Consider the following 23398-nt stretch of genomic DNA (forward strand, 5'->3'; position numbering starts at 1 on the left):
AAGATAAATACGAGCAGGACTGTACAGTTAGTAATTTTGACAAGAATATAGCTTTTTTTTTTCCGACTCCATACTCTACTAATACTTTCAGCTTGCATATTTCATTAGATATGCTTACATACTCTTTAGAAACTTGTTAATGTAGAACTATCTGACACTTACAGAGGATGTACAATGCAACCATTTCAGTGAGCACTAATGCCTTCCTATGCCTAATGCGAGCTTTTAACAAATGGATGGATTTTTATGTCCTGTTTGCCACGTGACACCGGGTGAATCATGACCCCTCGTGTTAGTGTGTCAGGAACTCCTAACTCCTGCCGTCAGGCAGTTTTATAGCACATTTCCTTTGAAACCATAAAAGCTATTATCCAAGGTATTTCATGTCTCTTGAAAAGTGTCTAGCCATCAGCTGGCAGATTTTCCCAAAGGTGTTCCATCTTTCACTCAAAGCAGCAGTCTGCTTGTTTTGAATGGGGTAATATGAAGAAGTTATGAGTACAACACAAATGAAAATGATTTGCAGCAAGACAATGATTCTCCGTATTTTTTTTTCAATGTTGAAATACAAAGCAAAATAAAAATTCTGCTGCTTTTTCTCTTTGATAGCAGTGAGAGGTTGTATCGGTATCTGATCATTAAATTGAAAGGAGCTTGGGGATTGCCCTGCTTCCCAGTAAAACGCTCCAGCAGGCTGTTGCTGTTGAGACTGGTCCATGCGCTGCAGGGGCTGGTCCGGGGATGTGCTCCGGGCACAGGCTGACGGCTGTCCTGGGTGACAGCTGCTGGCATGCACTGCCACGTGCCTGTCCTGCCACCATAACTGCTTCCCCTAAATGTATGCTTTCAGCTCCTCTAACCGTGCCGAGCCCAGCTGTTACATAGGGCTGGCAGGGGCGTTTTATTGTGAATTATTGTTACCCTAAACTGGAGATATGGTGGGAGGAAGAAAAGCCTCTGCGGTTGCTTGCTTACACCTAGGCTTACAGACACATGGGGATGGGGGTTGTGTGCTTGTCTTAATCAGCACACACTGCAGGAGAGCTCTTCTGTCTTTCCCTGCCCCTTTTCTTTGCAAAAAGGGAGAAAAAGGTGATTCTGCCTCTCTACAGGCTCAGCTGGGGCAGTAGGAAGTGAATGTGCATGCATGTTTGCTGTGTCTGGGATGGGTCCTGGATTTGACTTGGCGCGGCCAGCTTATCTTTTGCCAACAACCACCATTGGGTCTGTGGCAGTGTTTCATTTTGGGGGTTTGGGGAGGTGGCGGTGTCCCCCAACACACATTTGTTTCTGTCTACAATACAGCTATCTGCTGTGATCGTGTTGTGGGAATCCTCCCAAGCTAGGTCTGCAGACGGGTTTTTTTGTGTTTGTGGCTGTTGTAGGTTAATACAATAATGTAATCTTTCTTAATCAGTGTTGAAATTGTTGCCGTTTGGGATTTTGGTTTTTATCTGGGTGTTCCTGTGTAGGAAAGGACAGGGCTCATACAGGTATCCACAGTGCCTTTTGTTAATGTTCTTTTTTATCTTGTGTTACATCTCTATTCAGACATCATCTGTCTTTGAACTGAATTCTCTATTCTGCTTGTAGAAATAGTACACACAGTATAGGATGTGGTTTTCCAACTCACATCATATTGATGTATACAACCAAATAATATTTCCTATTCCACTGCTTCTCCCACTAACGTTTTGTTGCCTCCTTAAGCCATTGGTAAATATGCGGCAGCCTCTTTCCTTGAGAGTGTCTTTCCTTAAATGGTTTCCATAAACTCAAAACTCATAAAGTACCTTGAATTGTTTAGCGGTCCTTCTGACGTGCCATATTGTGCATTTGTCAACATTCAATTCAATCTGCTGCTGTAGTGCTCTTTCACTTTGTTAGATGAGCTGTTTGAGAGATGGAGAGCATTTTCCAAAATGGTAATTTCAGCTTTTCATTAGCTCTTTGGCCGACTCTATTTGTGGACTTTATCTAAAACATCTTGTACTGCTAGCTAATATTGATTAGCTTAAAAAATTAACCTGCAAGCTTCTCTGCTTTGTTATTCAAGGTTTTCACTTCACTGATGGAGGCAACATGCCTACGTTAAGAGTTGCAGATACTTTGGGTGTTTTCATGAGCTTTCCTTGGGAATAAGAAAGTGATTTCTGTTAATTTATGGACACACAGGGTCAGATGCCCATAAAGCCATCCAGGTCTCCATAGCCTGTGTTACACAACCTGATCTGCTTGTCCCAGCTTGCCAAAAATCCTGTTGTAGTGCATGGTGTGTGTGTGTGTGTGCTGCCTTAGATCACAGCTCATCAGCCTGCCATACAGAGGCATCTCTATATGCAACATATAGTACAGCTCTTTTCTCTCTGCAATGCTGAAAGGCCACATTGGCTTAAAAACCCCACTTGTTCTGGCCCTGGAAAAAACAATTTTTACACTCACCTTCCTTTCAGAGTTAAATGGCTGTTATGGCAGATCACTTACTGGTGTGGAAAGCAAATGCTTTGTGTGAATGTGACCCCCTGTTAGCACACCACTGCTTGTACGATGCAATGGTCTGTTCTGGTGCAGTCTCCTTTTGTGCCTTTTATATATAGGGAAACTTTTGGTTCCTGCTTCCACCTTGTACAGCTACAACTGTAGCTAAGGAGAGAAGGTCTGCAATGAGAATTGGGGCTCAGGTCCTACTGCTGACACCCAAGGGGGGATTTTTATCTTGCTCTGAAAGGAGAGGAGAGACTGTGTGGCCATAAGCAATAAACCTGAGCTTCAGTGAAGCTTAAAGGAGTAAATTGGTGCTACATTTAAGGTTATTCTTCCAAGCATACCATGTCTATTATGAATCTTCATTTGACGGTCCGTTGTACAGGATCAGGGTACTAGATGAGATGGGATTTTGCAGTGAACAGGGTTGCATGGAGAAGAGCTCTTGCAGACTGTGCAGGTCTCTGAATCTCAGCAGGGTCTGGTTGGTGGGAAGAGCAAGCAGGTGCTGGGTAAAGAGAAGCAAATGCTGCTTAGAGCAAGACTCTTCTCCTTGTCATGTCTAATCACTGGTAAATCACTGCAGCCACTCATGGTTTCTGTGAAGTTTTTGGTGCTTGTCTGGAGGCAGCCAGTGCCAGGCTGCTCTGGGACAAGTGGCTGGTCAGGCAGGCCTGCAGCTAATGCACTGCCTGGAGGGGAGAAGCGGAGGGTGGTGTGCCCTGTTTGCCGTCGAGTCAAGCTAAGCTGTGGAGCCAGGGAATAGCATTTGGATTTTGTACGTGAGTGCGTGTGTGTATGGAGTGCTGGAAAGCCTGCATTTAGTGACCAGGGATAGTGTACCAAGACTCTGGATGCTGGCGATTTAAGAAGTTTCTGGATGGGGTGCAGCTGTCTAGGAAGGATAGAAATCACTGCAGGGTCTGCCTTTGGTCCACCAGAACGTGACCTGTCAGACCGTAATATCCCTGGCATCCCTATTGCAATAGCTTCTGCCATCATGAATATATTCAGACTGGTTTAAAATCCGTTATCTTGGACACTGCTTGCAGCACAGCCAGTGACATCTGGAGGTCAGAGCTGGCCAGTGGCTCAAGTATTTGCCCAGTTGCAAGATGTTTGGTGCAGGCAGCCTGAGGTGCCCCGCTAGTGCTGCATGCACAGGGCAGGAGCGTGGCATGCATGCCCTCGAGTTTATTCATCAGCAGCATGAGAGGCTGGTGGGGAAAGGATTTGTGGAGTTCAGTGCATGTCAGCTGCTTTATTCACTAGTCTTCATACAGCCAGAGCGTGCTGGTAGATATGAGATGGCCTGTTACTCTTTGGAGAAGTGATGCTGGCTGCCATGCTTGCTGCCATTTTCAAAGATACTGCAGGACTGGCATGGGTAGTAAAAGGCTTCCCGTAGCCTTTTTGTCTTATACTTGCATATCCTGTTTTGGACTGTGGCCCGCCCCTCAGCAGGGCTCCTCTTGTTTTGAAATCCAGTGTGAGACTGGCTTGTTAATCATCTCACCGCTGGGCTCTGCAAAGCAAGGGATGGCCCTTCGTTTCTGTCCGAGAAAACAGCTTTCTGAACTGCACTGCAGTCTCTGGTACCTACGTAGTCTTTCAGTTGCAAAGCTGAAAAAGTCACTTTTATCTTACGGATGAGTGCTTCAGCAAGTACTTTAAAAATTTTATTTCATGCCTGGTGAGGAATCTAGTATCCACACTGCTAAGAGATGGGAGCAGAAGTCAGGAAAATACTACTTTGCTGGATATAATTGAGTAACTGTCGGGTTTATCATTTCCTAGCTTAAAATACTTAAGACTGTGTCCTGGTTTCGGCTGGGATAGAGTTAATTTTCTTCCTAGCAGCAGGCATAGTGCTGTGTTTTGGATTTAGTAGGAGAAGAATGTTGATAACATGCTGATGTTTTTAGTTGTTGCTGAGTACTGCTTATGCTAGTCAAGGACTTTTTCAGCTTCCCATGCTCTGCCAGGCGCACAAGAAACTGGGAGGGGGCACAGCCAGAATAGTTGATCCAAACTGACCAAAGGGCTATTCCATACCATATGACGTCATGCTCAGTATATAAACTGGGGGGGGGTGGCCGGGGAGCAGCGATCGCTGCTCGGGAACTGTCTGGGTATCGGTCGGCGGGTGGTGAGCAATTGCATTGTGCATCACTTGCTTCGTGTATCATTATTATTATTATCATTATTATACTGTTACTATTAGCATTACTATTTTACTTTATTTCAATTATTAAACTGTTCTTATCTCAACCCAGGAGTGTTTCTTACTCTTACTCCTCCGATTCTCTCCCCCATCCCATCGGGGTAGGGGGAGTGAGCGAGCGGCTGCGTGGTGCTTAGTTGCTGGCTGGGGCTAAACCACGACAGACTGGAAATTGAGGCTGGATTTGGTAACATCTGCTAGTTGCAGCTTGAGATCTTGGATGTCAAATCATTGCTGCTGTGTCCTGTACAGTGCACAGGAAGGACCTTTTGTAGTTAACAAATCTGCTCTGGAAAAGTTAGGTAGCCCTCCTCCTCCTCCTTGCAGGGACCTCAAGGGCAGCTGTGCAGCTGAAAGGATCCCAGCGATTTTGTCCAGCGGCTGCCCCTGTGTTCTGATAGCCCGTGTTTATTGCTTCTGGTTTTTTTATATGTATTTAGTGATGCCCATATATTGCTCAGTTGTCTTTTGAAAACCAAAGCTCAGCAGAAAGTGGAATAATCTCTGGAGCACATTTGCTATTTCAGAATGGAGTTTTCTGGTTACTCCCTACATGATTTCTGTTCCAGTTTTCGTGATTGCAAAGTGAAACTTGACCTTTGTTTTTCCAGTGTCCCGATTCTGCATGCAAGCAAGACCTCCTAGCCTACCTGCAGCGCATTGCGCTCTATTGCCATCAGCTGAATATCTGTAGCAAAGTTAAGGCTGAAGTTCAAAACCTTGGAGGAGAGCTGGTTGTGTCTGGGGTATGTATGAGCTAGGACATGTCTGGTTCATGTGTCTTTTTTTTTTTTCCAGGGGTAACAGTTATTCCAAGCGAAGCTTTTATGCTAAACAATACAGAATATAGACAAGATTTTTGAGCATTCAGTCAAAGTTTTAATGTATGCAAAGTTTATAATGTTGCCTGCACTGCCTCGTTGTTCTTGGAGGAAACAGTTACTGTTTGAAAGGGGGGAAAATACAAATACAGACTTCACTTATCCTTACTTAGCTGTGTTTGTAGACAGATTCACTTTACCTTTGTTTTTCCAGACTGTTTTTCACTCTTAGTGAGGTTAAATCACTTTAATCAGCATAGCTAAACCTACCCCATGTCTCTGCACAGAGTTGGAATGTGCTGGGGTCCTGCAATGCTCCAGAGATGTTAATATTTCGAAATAGCTGTGCCCTGAAGGGTGCAGGAATTTTTAGTGGCTGCTCTTGTTTTGTGACAGCTGAAAGCTCCCGTAGGCCAGCCTGCTTTCTTATTCTAGCCATTACTTAGCAAATAATTTTTTCACTGTAGTTCATGAAATGCCTCCTCCTAAGAGGAATCTATATGATGGCTATTTGGGGGGAGGGAGGTAGAGCTGAATTCTTAATTTCTTCTGGCATATTCTTCCTTGCCCTAGACAGGTATGTTTGATCACTGGTGCTTTTGCCCATCCATGTCATGACTGAGGTAGGAGGTTTGGAGAAGGGACAGAAATGGCTGATAGTCCAATATTGCTGTCTGAATTGCTAAAAGCAAATGGAAAAAAAATTACCACCTTCTGCCATTTAGATATTTCAAATGCTTAAACTTATTAGCACATCTCTTTTTCTCGCAAACAAGCTAGAATTGTAGAATGAGTGCTTTGGGACAGCAGCAGCTGAGGGAGGTCTGCAGCAACCTGCTGCAGAAGCAGTGGTGGTGATGGACCACACTTGCATAAGCTTAGCACCTTCGCAGGGGAGACAGGCTTCTGTGCTGCACCTCCTACTGCTGCCAGTCCCACATGCTCAGATTTCCAGCACAGCGGAGCTGAGTGATGAGATGTAATAAAACACGTGTTGCTGTGCATCTCTGTTGCATGCCTGATGTCCTATTAGCTGGAAGGCTGAAGGCATTGTGCTGTCAAAGAAGTAGATGTGTCATTATGCAATAATACGTACTCCAGGGTTTTACTGCAGTTATTCAGTGTCTTCAGAATTTACATACCCTTCTGCCATAAATTAGTTATATGAACAGGCTGGCATCTCTAGTCTAATCTCCTGGTTTTATCTGTCCTCCACGAGTCTGTCCACTGGGACTAAATATTGCCAGCAGTAGTGTTAAGCTTCTATCAGATTATCAGATGAAGACCTCTGCCAGTCCAGGGACTTCACCTGTCTAAAAGTAAAATTCTCTTCAACGTTAACATCCTCCACCATCCATGTACTGCAGAAATTTTGTGAAAGCAGAGCTATAAGCAAGGCAGTAAGAGCTTGCACCCTAAGCAGTCTGACAATTCATTTAGAAAAGTGTCTCCTTGCTTTCATTGCATTTAATACGATTCTTCCTGCTGTGAAGATTCATGGAAATAGTCAAATGCAATGAAAGTGTTTTCCAGTGTGGTGACTGGGATGAGGAAAGCAGACGACACTGGTTTGCTGGAGGGCACAGATCAGATCTGCCGTTGTGGTACTCAAAAACACAGTGTGATGGAAAGGAAGGTGCCAGCACCGTAAGAGCAACCGACCTCCTGCTCAATTTATTTTGCTGCTAGATAAGGAATGGCTTCAAGCTTTTTCCCAAAACCTTCCTTAGATGGTTTTTAAGTGTATAGAGGAATTAAAGTGTATAGAGGCAGCTGAGCTCCTGTGTAAGCTTAGCAGAGATGCAGAAATCGTGCCCAAGACCGAAACCCTGCCCAGACCGATTGGCATTTGCAAGCTGGAGGTCCCACCCAGAGCAGGGCGCTGGCACCAGGCTAAGTGGGGCCCCAGCTGAGGTCACCTCAGTGGTCCTGCCCCATTTTTGGCTCTTCATCTCTGCCATGTGCTAAAACTTTGGCAAATGCTTTTTTTTTTCCCCTCATTTTAATGCTCTTATGAATCAGGAACCACCTGGGAGAGGGCTCCAAGGCCTGGCTGAAGATGCAGTTGCATTCCTTCCTTTCCAATACAACTTAATATTCTAGGGCGATTTAAATATTTATTATCAGTGATTAAGATATTACTACAGCTTTATTAATTTCATTAGAGAATAAGCTACTGTTAAAGCTTAGTCACAAAAGCAAACAGCAGCATACCCTTCTTTGCGATTGCCATTAATATGGAAAAGGCACAGATCATGGGCAAACGTTGTACCTTTTTTTTCTGGTGGCACAAGTCAGGTTTTTACCACTTAGTGTCCAAATTAAAATATCACCTTGAATTTGGAACCTTGGATTTCAAAAGAAAACCCAGAAAAATCAGTTTTTAGGTGCGTTTATACCCCTGGACTATCATGTGTTCTGGAATACTGTATTTGTGTGGGTTTTATGGTGTATAACGCTTGTGTGTTACCATTGGCAGGTGGACAGTGCCATGTCTCTGATCCAAGCAGCCAAGAACCTGATGAATGCGGTGGTGCAAACCGTGAAGGCTTCCTATGTGGCATCGACCAAGTACCAGAAGTCCCAGGGCATGGCTTCGCTCAATCTTCCCGCTGTCTCTTGGAAGATGAAGGCTCCGGAGAAGAAACCCCTGGTCAAGAGGGAGAAACAAGACGAAACCCAAACTAAAATCAAGAGAGCGTCCCAGAAGAAACACGTTAACCCGGTGCAGGCTCTCAGTGAATTCAAGGCGATGGAGAGTATTTAAAGAGATTTAAATTGTCTTGGTTATTTTTTTTTTTCTCTAGCCCACTACTGCTACTTCCAGAACTCTACTTTTAATATTCTGAGGATTTTTCAAAAGTTTACTATTCCTCAAAATGTATTTACTTAATATAATTTTGATAACTTTGTTTAGATTATGTGGGGAAATACTCAAATTTATAAGTCCTATCAATATAGCTTCAGCCTGAGGAAGTGTGTTAATTTAGACTGCTTTTAGATTTCAGGGGTGTATTTCTAGCAGAAAATTATTTTGTATAATCATGCTTTAAATAAAATATTCTATAACCAAAGAGGATTTTACAGTAACACTAACGGTTAACACTAATAGTTGAATCATGCTACTCAGAGACTGCAGTTTTTCATTGTGATCAAGAGAGGAGAATTAGATCTTTTCACACTAAAAAAAAATGAAAGTATTGTATGTATTAGTGTATTCTTGCTGTTGGGGTGGACAGGGAACAAGCTTTGTACACTCAAAGGAGTATGAAAATGCAGCAGGCGCTAGCTGTGCTGCTGCAACAGTGTGACCACAACTGGAAAACACCTGGAAAAACTATATACCGTTGCCCGGGTTGGGTTTTGCTGGGGGTCACAGCGGGAGGGGGTCATGTTTGGAGATGTGCTTGGTGCTGCAGGTTATGTGATGCCGCTTTTCCTGGGCTGTGAGAGCGCTGTTTGCCAGGCAGGTCATTTCCACGCGTGCCTGGCGTATGGGGCACCCGCAGGTTACTTTGCTGCTGGCCTTTTCGGGGCGGGTTTCACACGCGTCTCTGCTGGGGGAGCACCCAGAGCAAATCCAGTAAAACATACAATCATGGAGGTGGCTAATTGCTTCTGTATGACACCGGACGGGAATTTTAATGCCTGGTTACAAATTACTAATGTATTTTGCTGCAGGACACTAATAAAGTTGCTTTTACCAGCCGGCGTATTGTGGTGCTATGAATGGAGCGGGCTCCCAGCCCGCCCCTGCTCCCCCTCCCTGGCATTCAGATGCAAATCGGCTTTGTACTCATTTCTCATAATTGCTCTGCATCCCGCCTTGGGCTTCCAAAGGCACCCAGCAAATAATGTTTGCTCAGGCTGCAATTTAGACTATACATTATTTGTGATAACGATAGCTACAAGGTATAATTTCGCTGTCTTATTTAAATTTTATGAATTTCAGTGTGTTTTACACTTACCAATAAAGTCCAGTATTCGAGAAGAAGTGCCTGCGCAGGTCAAAGTCGCGTTTGCTGTTTCTGTAAAGCATCCATTAAAATGGAAAGCAGCCTGTTCTGTAGTTAATGTTTTAAACCGTATCTAAATTTTAGAGCCGCTCCTTGGCAGCGTTATGTTATAATTTTATTTATCTTGATCAGCTTATAATTTACTATATCAAGGTTATTGCTGTCATGTTACCAAAATGCTGATCAGAATTAAGCTAAACAGTTCTTGGGATATTTTTGCCAAATTTATTATGTTTTCAAGCATTTTAGCCTCTTGAGTACAGATAATAAACAGCTGAATTATATACTAGTTTTCATATGCCTTTAACATCTAAACAGGCATCTGCTGGGAGGGTAAGCTAACATGCTCATTCCCCTGACACTTAAGAGTTAATGAAATAGATAAGCTGTAGATCTTGTTGTCTTTTATATAATTATTAACTGCTTTTGTACAATATGTTTTTTTTTTTTCTCCTGGTATTAATATAATTGTCTTAAAGGCGACATTCCCTGGGCTGTTCAGTGGGTCTTTTCAAAATACATACATTGCTCCCCCCAAAATGCAATCTATTTGTGAGCTGTAAAAAACAACCCATATATTAAAATGTACAGACAAATTTATATGTATTTAGCTTTTAAATAAAGGTTAGTTTATTTTCTGCTACAAATGTCGAGCATCAAGTTGGCCACAAATTAAAATAAGGCTTCTCCTCTGAGAATTGCATTTGGGTTTGTAGAGGAGAGGCGCATCGAGGTAAATCATTAATGGCTGTAACTTATTTAATTGCTCTGTTTAGGAATGCATCAGCAGTGGCTGGGGGGAAGGCAAAACCCTGTCTCCCCAAAGCAGAGGGAGGTTTTAGTGTCATTAAATCCAATTTTCAGTCTCTCTGCTGCAGTATAAGTAGCTGGGTACGTGGTTATCGATACATGTGCTCCTCGCCAGGAGGAGCCTTGGCTGCGCGCGGGTGCTGCGGCCGCTGGCGTCGCAAAGATCTGCTCTGAAACCGGGGGTGAATTCCTGCGTTGCCCCTGTAAATGGGCTCCACCAGTCAAGCGGGTGCGTGTGGTTAAATGGATGGAGTGGCCTGGTGCAAGGAAGTTTGGGGATGGATGGTGCGTGCCAGTTGTATGCGTAGAGGAAAGCCTGATCTTGCAGGCCTGGAGGAGGGCAGTTGGTCATTTCGGAGCAAACCCAAAACCCCCGGTAGCTCAGAAGGAGCCCGGCACAGGAGCAGCACCAGCTCCTATGCGTGTTGCCCCGAGCGAAGCAGCAACGGGGTCTTTGGCTTGTTCAGCGTCGGACCCGAGGCTGTGTGAGGGGGAGGCTCGGTGGTTTAAAAAAAATGTAAATACACTGATCCCGACGTGTCAGATAATTTCAGTCTTAATCAAAACCTCCCATGTAAAAGCGGCAGCATCACTCCAGGGCAGTGGTGCTGCGCTGCACAGCGAGGGGGGTCCGGAGGTGAGTGAAGCTGTAACTTTATTAGAGAGCCAATTGAAAAGAATTACAGTAATTACCGCCTGATGTAATTAAGCGCTGGGGAAGGGCTGGTGCAGTTGGTCTCCGCTGCGGCTGGAGGGGAAGGCTTTCCTCTTCCAGGAGGGAGTGAGCATGTCAGGCTGTAAAAGCTGTGCAGGTACGAGGTAGGAAAGCTTTTCAGCTGCCTTCCCTGGTGGCTCTCCCTCCCTTCCCCCGCTGCTCAGCATCGCTCCCGTTCAGCGGGGGGAGAAATCACGGGGCTCCAGGGGCTGGGGACGGAGCGGACCCGCGGCGGCTTTGGGCAGGGCAGGGCTGTGGGACCTCTTTGCCCATCAGCGTGCGTGGGTGGGAGCTGGGCACGGCTGCTCCAGTCACCACCTGAAACACACCAAAATACTTGTTGAGCAGGAAGGATTTGGGTTTTTTTTTCCCCTGCTGTGGGATGGCAGTACCCAGTGAGGCCATGTCCAAGCCCACCAGACCGGCAGCCCTCCTGCCCTCCCCAGGAGCAGGGACCTGGCTGCACAGGGACGCTCAGGAAGATGAACCCGCATTATCTTCTGAAGTGTATTAGTGAAACCACATTAAATCCCCAGGTGATAGTCTTATTCCAAATTTCAAGTGCTCTTAATTCAATTCAGTGGTAAATCAAGGCACTCTGAATTTATGCTGCTTTAATTGCGTGTGAAGGCTTCGCAAGGAGGTTTAATGCTGTTTAACAAATGCCTTTTCCGTTCAGCACTCCCCCTTCGCTCAGACCAGCTTTGCTGCTGCCCAGCTCAGAGACCAGCCCCGGGCAGGGGCAGCTGTGGGCCGGGGGCTCTCCCGGCTGGCAGGGGGATCCCGGTGGGTAGGATGGGATGGGTGGGGATTGCGGAGCGAAGCACCCTAAGCTGCATTTTCTAATAGCAGGACAGGCACCAGCAGGCACGGGTGCTGGGTTCAAAACAAGCTGAGGTGGCCAAACCTCAAATACGCAATTACATGGGAGGGCGGAGTGGGTGGTGAGGGGCGTGTGGGTTCAAAACCCCCAACGAATGGGTGGGGAAGGCAAAATCCATCAAGGGACATCAGGTGCTCCAATGCTGAAGGCTCAGGACTTCCCTGCACTGTGGATTTTGGAGGCTGGTGAGCATCCCAGGCCAATGGCCTCTGCTCCGAGCCCCCTCCCTGCTTGCCACATGCTGGGATTTGGGTTTGGGGGAGCTCAGGCTGAGCCAGCACAACCCTCTTGATGCTCTTGTGGGCGTAAAAGGAAATAACGCTGTTGCTGGCCTGGGCACATGTGCGATCCCAGCCCGGACAGACTGCTGGTTAATGCCTTAGCCCACTTTGGGTGTGTGGGGAGCAGGAGGGACCCCGTTGTCTCCAAAATCAAGGATGAACGTAAGTGCCTATCCCACCTCCTCTTCCCTGGAGCCACGGAGGTGCATGGTCTGGTGAGCTCTGCCCAGGGTCTCCATCTGCCCCTCCAGCCCCGGCACCCTCCTTGCTCCGTGCTGGGGGTGTTCTGGGACGTGGTCCCAGTGCCGAGGAGGTGCAGCCACAGGTCCCAGCAGTGGGTAGAGGTGCCGCGCCGCCCCGCTGGAAGCTGTGGGAATTCGGGTCAGCGGGATGCCCCGTGCCTCTTGCTCTGTCATGGCTGGGCCAGACAGCAAGTGGGGCAGGACAGGCCTGTCCCTGTCCCCATCCCTGTCCTGCCCGCAGCCGCCAAGGGAGAGGCAGGCAGCAGGGCAGCAGCCCTGTCATTGCCCTGGGCTGCCGACCAGCAACGCTGTTTCGGGAACAAGCCTGTCATTAGAGGGGACACCAGCCTGGGCCGGTGTTCATGGATGGGGAAATTAGCCCAGTGCTCACCTGCGCGTCTCCGTCACCCTCTGGGGACACACGGGGCCGTGCACACCGGGGCAGGGCAAGCAGTTTGCCTCTGTTTCAGGCTGCAGCCTCCAAGGCTGAACCCTGGTTGTGGCTGCCCTACGGCACAGCCCTGGGTGTCCCCGAGACCCCACGGCTGCCACCACCTCCCCCGCTGCTGCCCTGGCAGCGCTCCCGTTGCTCCCTGCAGGGGCCACCCCTGCGGCCACCCCCTGCACAGAGCGGGGCCACCCACACTGCCCGTCCCCTCCAGCGCCACTGCTCTTGCCTGCATCGTGCCCATCCCCACGGCATCCAGGCACCAGTGGGAGAAGGCCCTTCCCTGCAGTGGGGGAGTTTGGGAAAGAGGGAACTGCCACACTGCTGGTGGGCCGGAGGCACGTGCCAGCCCCTGCACCATGACACTTGTGGGCAACGTGAGCACGGCCCCAGCACAGGACCTGGCTGTGAGGTGGCATTTGTCAGCGCATCCTGATGTCGCCCTGCTTCCCAGCAGCATGGCAGGGTGGCGGAGCAGCTTTTTGGGGCACCCTCTCCACCCCGTCTTGCTGGCAACCTGTAACCAGCAGGTCAGCCCTGAGAAGGAGAGGGTCCAGCTGCCTGCTGTGCCACAGAGGAGGGCGGGGGGGGGGGAGACACCTCCCAAAATGTGGGGTACCAGCGGGCAAATGCATGAGGTGTGGTGCCTGCACATCAGGGGCCATTTGCCAGTGATGCCAGGAGAATGCGTGGTGCCCTGGGGCAGGCGCCGGGGACCCCGGGGGGGCTGGGGGTTGCAGAGGTGCTGCCTCCCCATGGCACTCCTTGCTAGCGGATTCACGTGCTTGTGCACAGCCCTGCCAGAGCTAAATCACCTGGGCAATCGTCCGTGTTTTCCCTAATGCACTCAGTGTTCAGTATTTCCAGGTGATTTGTGTTCATTTGTTGTAGTCAACCGCTGAAGGGAGTTGCACTGGCAGCAGTTAGTGCCTGGCAGCTTGGGGGCTGCAGCGGCACAGCACGGCCCTGGGCAGCCCCACAGCCAGGACCCCCCCGGCTGCAGGGACCCCCCCCCAGAGCTGGGAGGAGGCGAGGGCTGGTGGCAGGGAGGGCTCTCACTCCTAATACAACAAGCAGCCAGGGCCATGGGGTGCGCTGTGTCCGGCAGCCTGGCCCTCGCCAAGAGCAATGACTCTGTACCAGAGCAGAAATGGTCTTCAGCAAATAAAACCCTGATCATGCAAAGGTCTGTGGTAACACAGCGCTCGGCGGCATCAGGCAGAGCCACTAACTAACTAGCACTAGTAACTAACTAGCAGGGCACCCCAGGGGGGGGTGTGTGTGGTGGTGGGGGGGGGGGGTCACGGGCTGCAAACTCCTCCCTTCCCCCATGCAGCTGGCTCTCCAAAATGCCTTGGCCCCGGGGTCAAGGGGCTGCTGCGCTCCGCAGGAGCGGCTCCAGCAAACCCCAGCCCCATTGCAGGGGTGCCCCCGCTCCCCCACTCCGGCGCAGAGCCTGGAGCCCTTTGGGAAGGAAGGACAGGGGTTTGGCCAGAGCTGCTGGATGTAAAGGTCACTGAGCATCCGCGGTGGCAAAGGGCCTCAGAAAGCCTTTGCGCTGCAAGTGTCTTCAGCAAGCTTCCAAATGGCTTGTGATAAGCAATGCCAGGATTTTTTTTTTTTTAATTTTCTTTCTTTTTTGCTTCCTTTTAATATTGTGCTCCCTCTGGCTGTGTTACTCTGCCAGAGTGAGGGAAATTGCCGGTGGCTGTAATGACTCCTCAGCCGCTCGTCCGGAGCCTGTCCTGGCGTGGTGCTTTGCTGCTGTAGAGACACACAGGCACGCAGCCCTGGGCTCAGCGCATCTCACCCACGGGCGCGTTGGAAAGCTGTACGTGGAGGAGGGACTGGGACTGGCAAATACCAGAAGCAGCTGCGGGTTGTTTTCCCTCTCGGAGCCAGTCCTCGCTGCGAGACCCCGCGGCGGGCGGGAGCAGCCCGGCAATGCCGCGCGCGGAGGCCCCGGCAGCAGAGCTGCGTCCCTGAGGGCACCGGCAGCTTCGGCCAGCGCAGGCGTCACGGAGCACCCACACCAAGCCAATGATGCTCAGAAACTTTGCAGTTTTAAGACTTTTAGGATTAGGGCGTTAAATCTTGTTAAATCCAGCTGTGAAACAGCGATGAGGCCAGGCAGGGCTGAAGAAATCCGTGCGCTGATACCCCCTGCGCCAGCTCCACTCCCCATCTGGGGACCTGCTTCCCCATGGCATCGCTCCAGGGGTTCAGGCATTGTGCAGAAAAGCCCCTTCCCATGCTTGCCCTGGCCATTGCCGTCGGATATAGCTAATTTTTTTTTTTTTTTTTTTAAACCTACAAAGCAAAACCCTGGCTGGGAAATGCATTTCAGAAAACAAAAAGAAAAAAAATCATTTTTAATCCCAGTGCAACAGCCTGAATCAAAACACAAAAAGAGAAGGACCCAAAAAAAAAAAAAAAAAGAAAATCAATATTTATAATTAGCCTTGCCGCTTAACAGTGACAACTGACATGCTATAAACGATAGCCAGAAATATTTTAGCATCGAGAAGGACTAATAGCCTTGAAATAGCCCAATCGATCGCCTGCCGGGCCGCGCTGGCACGGGGAGGTGCCTGTCCGGGTTAGCAGCGGGGGGATAAATCACACAGCCCCTTGCAAAGCCCCAGCGGCGTTTGCGGCGTGGGCACATCGCCGGCGGTGGCAAAGCCCCGTGAGGCTGCACCGGCCCCGGCTCAGGGCCAGGGGGATGGTGGGGGACCAGACAGGCTTTTTTTTTTGCTTTTTTTTTTGTCTTAATTTATTTTTCTGCACTTGTGCTGCTAACATTGGTGCTGCAGCCCCTGGGTCCCATTAAGCCAGCGGTGGGAGTGACGGTGACTGAAAGACCTGTTATTGCCAGAAAGCAATTCTGACAGTGGATACAGGAATTGCAGCTAATCGCCTCTTCGCCGCGCCGGGAGCAGGGTGTGCTTGGCGTGACCCGACGGCAGCCCTCGCTGGCCGGTGCAGGGGCGGCCGCAGCATCGCTCTGTGGCCGAAAGCTTTGCAGCCCAGTGCTGGGACACCCCCACATGCACTCTGCCTTTGCCTCTCCTCATGCCACTGGGCAAAACCTGTGGAGAAAAAGCTGCCCCCCCACCCACCAAAAGCTGCCCTTGAAGGGCGGGGGGCAGCAGAAAAACTGCTGGAAGCTGCCCATGCCAGTGGCCAGCACCCGTCTGCCACCAAATTTCATAACTGTGTCGGCATCCCGCTGCAGGAAAACAACCGCTGCAGGAGGGAGAGAGACAAGTGCACATCTCCCCCTCCCCCAACCCACCATGCTGCTTGCTCAGTTTTTGCAGACCCCAAATCCTGGCAGGCCGACCTCTGCTACCAGCTGCCCTGAGGACATGGGGTGTGTGGGCTTCCCCCATAGAGGAATGGCACCTGCACCAGCAGCTGGGGAGAGTCCCCATGTAGGGCACCGGTCACTCTGGTTGCCTGGGCTGAGAGAAGATAAAAGCCTGGTGTGAAAGGGTCCCCCCATGCACATGGCACCAGGAGATGACAGCTCTTCTCTTCCTCTTCTTCCTCTCCTCTTCTCTTGAACCAGTGGCCACCACCCAGCCTTTAGCGCCCATTTCTCTGCAGTGCCAAAGCCCCAGTGCTGGCACGGGTGAGCCTGTCCTTGCATGGGGACAGCCCCAGGCAGGGGGTCCGGGGAGCCACATGCCCGTCCCCAGCACAGGGCAGCACCACGGCGCTCACTGGGCTCGCTGCAGCGTCCCTCCCTGCGTATTTCTCACGGGGGACTTGTGAGAAATGGAATTGCTCTATTAAAAAAACCACAAACCCTCCCCAAAAAGGGTTCAGAACAAGGAGGGGGTTTAGCCTGAAATTAAACAAAGTAATGAATAAGTTTAGTTTTTATAATCTTCTCTGCTGATGGTGGGGGAGGCGGCAGTCATCTCCAGGCCAGGGGCTGGGCAGCCAGAGGCTTGAGGAAGACTTTGGTTTCTTCCTCGCCTGGGGAAGGATGACATGGGGAGACAGTATCAGCCCAATGATAAAAGGGCAGAACATCTTCCCCAATGGACCATCCAGCATGACAAGGACCTCAGAGGAGGTTCATGGGGGAAGGGGACCTGAGCCTAGAGGGAAGAGAAGAGAAGCTCTAACTGGAAGAGGTGTGTGAGGGGAGATACCCAGACCAGTCCAGAAAGGAGAGCATACTGTACATCAGGGCTGAAAAATCCTTGGCTGGCCAGCCTCAGTATTTAGCAATCATCAACTTGGAAGCCATCTCCAAGGGCAAGAAGAACGCAAGTGGAAAGCCTCAATGGTTTGTCAAAGGGCAAAGTGTGCTTCACCAGCTGGCTGTCCCCTATGATGGCAGGAGCAGTTCCATGGCTGTACCACACCAGGGCTTAGACAGATGTTTTGACTCCCATATGGCTGGGACTTGGCTGGCCTCCAAGCAGAGAGGGGCTGCAGGAGAGCTGCCATGGTGGAGCTACATGACCTACACAGGGGGTGGTGGAGCTGGGCTTCTTGAAGGGAGTCACGGCCACACTGGCTTGACCAAGGGACAGTCCTGCTCCAAGCAAAGGCCGGATTAGAGACCTCCAGAGAGCCCCTCCAACCAACATTTCAAGGACATGACACTCATTCCTCCTGTACAAGCACAAAATGATCCAAAGGCAAACGGTGCTTTCTGAGTGCTGAGATGCATTATACAAAGCAATAAAAGATCACAGACACTGCAGGTCATCGCCAGGCAAGAACAAAGGCAGATCAGAGCTGCAGGAACAAATGCTTCCCTTTGTGCAGCAGAGCTGCCTAACAAGGACAGTCCCACATCCCTCAGTCCTTCCTACCCCCACTAATCCTGCAGATGGGCTGAGAACACTCAGCCATGTGCTCAAGGTAATATGGTTGGAGGATGACGGGCAACGTAAGCTGAGACTCTACCTTGTTCCCTCTAATGTACGTACCTCTATTTTTCCAGCAGTACCCCATACAAAAGAAAACGTGCCCCCAAATGTGTAGATTTTAATAATGAAGCTGTTGGCACACTTGCCCAATGGTGGGATCTCATTTAGTCCAGCAGTTTATTCAAAAGTGCATTTACATTGGTGCCCTCAAAACTCACGCTGTTGCCCTGAATTATCTGGAATTGAACTGAATCTACAGATATTTTCATCTTAATTCCTGAATGATGGTATTTACAGAGCCAAGGAGTTCTTTGAAATAGCCGTCTTTGTCACCTTCCCTCTGCTCCTCTGCTGCCAGCTCCTCATACTCGCTGCGTAGGAGGCTGAGGGTGGTGCTGAGGGTCGGGTCCCCCCGGAAGCGCTCCTTGCAGAAGGCCATCAGCACGCCCACCGTCTTGAGGACCTTCTCCCGAGTGTCATGCTCTGGCATGGCCAGCAGGTTGGAAACGACCACACACCAGTCCTGCTCGACCACTGCTGGGACCAGCTTGACTTGCCGGTACTGCTGGATTTTCTCTTCCATTTGATCTCCGTGCTGTGAGTCCTCAAGCAGCATCTGCGGGAAGTGGTGAAACATGGATTAATATCCCTATCGGAAAGCAACCACTCCCAGGAGGTGACACATCATGGGAGAGCAGGATGCACGTCCCATAACACCTGCCTTGAAAGGTGACTTGCAATGGAAAACCAAGACGAGGTTGTGTCCTGGTTCACTGTTGCATGAAGTTGGCCACAGGGGCTGCTTGCCCACCCTGGAAAACTCTTGGTGACTGGGAGGTTCAGTATCACAACGGCCCTGAAAGGGGACTCAAGGGGAAGGAAGTTCAGCAGAGACCTGTAAAGTCTCTGGGTCTGCTGCTTTCGGCTGCTGGACAGGCTCCTTCAGCACCTAACAAACATCACCGCTTGGCTTCATGCTGCTCTACGGAAGAGATGGAGATCTTGGTCTCCTCCAGCCATGGCCTGATCTTTCCCCTCCCAGCCTGGTCCAGAAAACCCCAAATACTGAAATTCTGCAGGGATGGTGCTGAGAGCAGAAAGATGCCTGCAGGGAGCAGGGCAGGCAGGGCTGCCAGCTCCCTTCCCAGTGAGACACACCTGCTCCGAGCAGCACCGGGTCTAGGGGGAAGGAAGGGAAACCTCCTGCCACCACCCCAACACCTTTCAAAGCTTGGGTGGTGGAGTGGCTCTGCTCTCCGATGGAGCTCTCCTCCCAGCTTGGCTGGTGGCCCCCGTGATAATTACTATGTCCGTGCTTCACTAATTAGCTCTGAGTAGGCTGCTCGCCTCGGACTGCTGAAGGCAGATGAGGGCTTCTGTGAGGCTGGTGAGCAGAAATCCAGCCTTGGGGAAGCAAGAGGGCGGCCAGCGTGCCCACAAGCTGCCAGGAGAAGCGATTGGACAACCCCGTCCCCGGGGGCTGCTTGGGTCCCCAAGGGCACCCATAACATTTTCTCTGACCTGTTCATCAGCTTGGCAATGGACTCCCACTGTCCCCGGGTGGCTGCTGCAGGGAGCTTGGTCATGCTGTTTTATCCCACTGATTTATGGGACATGGTGTGGACAAGGAGGGACAACGCCAAGGAGACCTCCTCTCTCCCAGTCCCCCGAGAGGGCTGCCTGCTAAAACCCTGCTGGCCACGCACGATTTGAGGTGAAAAGGGAAGAAGGGGGCAGAAAAAGCGATTCAGAGCCCCAGCAATTCATGCTTCAGCACAGAGAGCTGCTGATGGTAGTTTATGATTTTCAGACCAACCTATTTGACTTGTCACCCAGCCCATCCCAAATCTGCCACTCCTGCTCAGACCAGCCCTGCTCCCTGCTGGGCACCAAGGGCTCTCCCATCTCCTCCATGAAGGGGCTGGGATTCATACACGGCATTCCCAGTCCGAAGGGCAGCGAAAAATCATTGTTTTAACATAAAGCCGAGAATCTGCCAGGCCTGCGGACTGCCCCCAGCCACAGCAGAACTGGGAACAGATGGGGCTGCCAGAGGGGCGGCCATAAAACGTGTAGCAGGAGCGAACAGGAACAGTTCAGGTAAAATGCCCACATACGCTCCCTTTCCATGCAAGCAAACAGACGGGATCGCTGCGCATTACGAGCCAGCACCCGATAAGATTCAGACCCCCTAAAATAATTTGTACCTTTACAAAGTCTCCTGGAAAACAACTGTTTTGAAACACAGACATTGCTCTGCGGTGCCTGAAACCCAAGTATTACAGCAGTAATAATCTGCAGGGCAAATTGGCTATAAACTGAGTGAAAGTGGATTTAATTTCCATTCTCTGGAGTAAGAGAAACGCACAGACTAAACAACAAGCGATGGCAAGGAAAGATCAGTTTTAAAATGACATTTACAGCAGTAATCCAAGATATTTGAAAATAAAACACTTAACGTTGTGGGCTTGGCTCCAGCGAGGGATGTGCAGGCAGGCAAGGACCTCTCCAGCAGGCAGGGGCACAGCAACGGTGGCTGGTCCCTGGGCAACTGGCTGGCAGCCGGCGGCTGGACGCTGCAGCCGAGCTCACTGCAGTCCGGTGCCTATTTTTCCTACTCAGATCCTTGCCATTTTGTTATTTAAACACCCTCAGGTGGAAACAGTGATGGCAGTTGAATGAAAAATAAAGATTTAAGCTCACCCTGGGCTCTCCTAGACACTTTTCCCCCACAGCAGTGGCCTGTGGGCTGGAGGGAACTCATCCCAACAGCACAGACCAGCACCGATGCTGGATCAGCCCCTCTGCACTCTCATCCTTCGAGGATGCTCAACAGCCCCTTTGGCTTGGTGAGGGGGTGAAGGTGGGGAGTGCCTGGCCGGGTCCCATCCCCTCCCTCCTGGCTCCTCACCTTCTCCACGATGAGGTCATAGAGGAGTGTCACCACACGGACGTGGAGGGTCTCCATCCCCTTCTGCCTGAAGAGACTCCTGAGGACCTGGAGGCCGCCCAGCTTGAGGAACTGCTGCTGGGCGTAGGGGAAGTGTCTCAGCATGGAGGACAGTGCAAAGAGAGCCTGGTGGGGAAAGAGGTCCATCAGCATAGCAGCCACGGCCGCTGCATTTGGCGCAGCCTCTCTTCATGGCATCCCATGGGGACAGGCAAAACACGCTCCAACCCATTTGTGCGGAGCTCCCCAGCAGATGCATTCAAACCTCTCCTCTCTGAGAGGCATCTCCAAGAGTCCCCTTTTCTCCTGATCCCAACCCTCCCTGGCACTGCGAGACTGCCCAAACTCGGGTGACTTCCACCCAAACTCCAACCCAGACTGTCACTGTGCTTGCTAGAACGATAACCCAGAAGGACCTGTGGCCAGCATCTGAATAGAAACAACGCCGTTGCTTCTCCTTGCGGTTTACCCCCACCAGTCCTCAGTACAGCGCTTGGCTACAGGCTAAGGATGAGGCGGGTCCAGCACCACCGAGCAGAGCCTGATCCCCTCAAGACAATTTGGACACCTAGGAATATCCTCTGCCTTGCACCCATGCAGCCAGAGGACAAGACCATGATGTTTCCCAGGACACAGCCCCAGAACAGGGTCTGCCATGGTGCAGCATCACACACCGCCAGCGAGACACCATCAAGCCCACACTTGCCTCCTGGGCCTTAAGTGGCAAGGGGTTAACACCAAGGAGGCAATTAGGGGCCAACCAGCTGAATCTTACACTCGTCTGATTTTGACAACCATGGTTTGCAGAGGGGATGGGCTGATGCCGCCCGGGGCAGGGCTGCTGCCTGAGCGGGGACGGGGATGCTCATCTGGGCGCCTGCCAGTGAGCAGAGCTGGCTCCTCTGCACACCAAGGTGGACCGTGCATCCCTGCTCTCCGCAGACAGATCCAAGCTGACAGCCATGTCTTCCCCAGTCCCATTTGTTTCTATTTTCCATCTTCAGAGTTGCCGCTGGTGAATTGGAGGATGTTTCCATCTCCTTTTTTAACCATAGGCCAAAGGATGGGGGAGGGAAGAAATGCACTTTTGGCCTCACTGCTGCACACCACTGCGAGCGCCAGGGCAGAAAACCCACTGGAGTGGGAGCTGTGGGCTGCTGCCCCATGTGGGAAGGGGCTGGGTCACCGACCTGTCCTTGGGATCCTGGCCTGGAGAAAGACAAGAGACTGTACGCAGCATAGGAACTGGAAATTAGAAGCCTCTGTCCTCCTGGAAAAAGGTGTTCAACCCTCAAAGGCTCTCGTAAGGCCGCATGTAGATGTGGACAATACCGAGCTCATCCCTCTCGCTCTTCTCCAGGGGCTGCCAGTGAGAAGCGTTCAGGCTCGCTGGTAAGAAGCACCCCACACCTACCACCCAGGGGTTCAAATGATGCTGGTGAGGGCCTCTGCATGCCCAGCCATCCCTCCTCACCCTAAAATGAGCGCTGGATTGAGCCACAGGTACTCCTGGGAGTACTTCTTGAGCACGGAGCATCCCGTGGTGCATTTCTCCGTCCGGGACCTCCTCACACCCATGGCCAAAAGCAAAGGGGTTCCCCAGCCTCTCCTGTGCCTTCCACTCACTGGAGGACTCTTACCATGGACTAAAGGGGAACGTGTTTGTAGGAGCTTATTAAAATACTGGAAGCACACCACTGTTTGCATAACAGCAAGTGCATTAAAAATGAATGAAAGAGCTGGTGGCTCCCTCGCCCCGCTAAACCTCCTCTTGCAGGAGATCACCATGTTAAATGGTGGGGCTGGGTTTTCGGGAGCAGCCAGATAATTTTACGGCCCATAAACAGAAGCAGCATCACACGCTAAAGTGAGGGTAATGAGATCTCATGCTCCAGGGATTACGGTAAGGAGGGCAGGAGGTGGCAAGGAAGCCCCCACCCCGATGGACAGCACTGCACATTTGGCTGGGGGCTCTCGACGCTGCTCGGCTTGCTCCAAAGCCACCGCCAAAGGCAGGACACGGGGCTGACTCCAGCAATTAGCTCCTTCCAAATGTCAGTTCCCATGTTTGTTAGCCTCTGATCATTCTGCCTGCCACTGGGACCCCTGCCTTTCCTCCCAAAGGAGCCACAGCACTGAGTCCTGTCCCCCGCAGGGCTGGCAGAGCTGCCGTGTGTGCTGCGGCTGGCAGTGGGGGGAGACCTGCAGTGCCAGGAAGCCAGCGGGCACCAGCCAGCCAGGGATGCTGGGGGTGGTCCGGCACCCAGCGCCACTCTCCTGCACCGCTGGGGAGCAAAGCCCACCCAGTGTGGGGAGCAGTGCAGGGTCCCACACTCTCATGATGTCAGCAATGTCCCGAGGAGTGCTTACATTGAGCTCAGCTCAGCACAAAACCAGCTTTACCCAGAGGTGCAACCCCACTTGCTCACCTTCTTCTTGACAGCCAGAGGTTGTTCTGTAGCCAGAATAACCAGGAGTTTCTGCAGCGCACCCCCCTCGATTGCTTCTATCTGGATTTTGGGGTTGCTGTAGGGACAAAAGCAAAAGGCAGGTCACCAACAGAGTGGGGCATGGCAGGGTGGGATGGACGCCAGGTCTGTCTGGGGCAGCACCCCGCAGCGGATGTGAA

General features: G+C 50.9%; 2 protein-coding genes across 3 annotated transcripts in view; one reads left to right on the forward strand and one right to left on the reverse strand.

Moving 5' to 3' along the window:
• CTNNA1 (catenin alpha 1) overlaps nt 1–8841 on the forward strand; it is a 119830-nt gene extending 110989 nt beyond the window's left edge. The window contains exons 17-18 of the mRNA XM_075715811.1: nt 5320–5454; nt 8009–8841. Coding sequence (XP_075571926.1) covers nt 5320–5454; nt 8009–8296 — 423 coding nt within the window. The 3' untranslated portion in view covers nt 8297–8841. The remainder of the gene's footprint in view (nt 1–5319; nt 5455–8008) is intronic.
• Nucleotides 8842–18021: 9180 nt separating this feature from the next.
• The window catches only part of SIL1 (SIL1 nucleotide exchange factor), a 95043-nt gene continuing 89666 nt past the window's right edge, over nt 18022–23398 (reverse strand). Inside the window, exons 9-11 of one of the 2 annotated variants that reach the window (XM_075715340.1) lie at nt 23199–23295; nt 20694–20895; nt 18022–18395 (exon numbers count right to left, since the gene is read on the reverse strand). In XM_075715340.1, the coding sequence (XP_075571455.1) occupies nt 18085–18395; nt 20694–20895; nt 23199–23295 (610 nt within the window). In that variant the 3' untranslated portion in view covers nt 18022–18084. Of the gene's footprint in view, nt 18436–20693; nt 20896–23198; nt 23296–23398 lie in introns of both variants that reach the window. The other variant, XM_075715341.1, reaches the window with a different exon arrangement.

Source organism: Pelecanus crispus, chromosome 8, assembly GCF_030463565.1.
Source record: "Pelecanus crispus isolate bPelCri1 chromosome 8, bPelCri1.pri, whole genome shotgun sequence".
Classification (NCBI taxonomy): domain Eukaryota; kingdom Metazoa; phylum Chordata; class Aves; order Pelecaniformes; family Pelecanidae; genus Pelecanus; species Pelecanus crispus.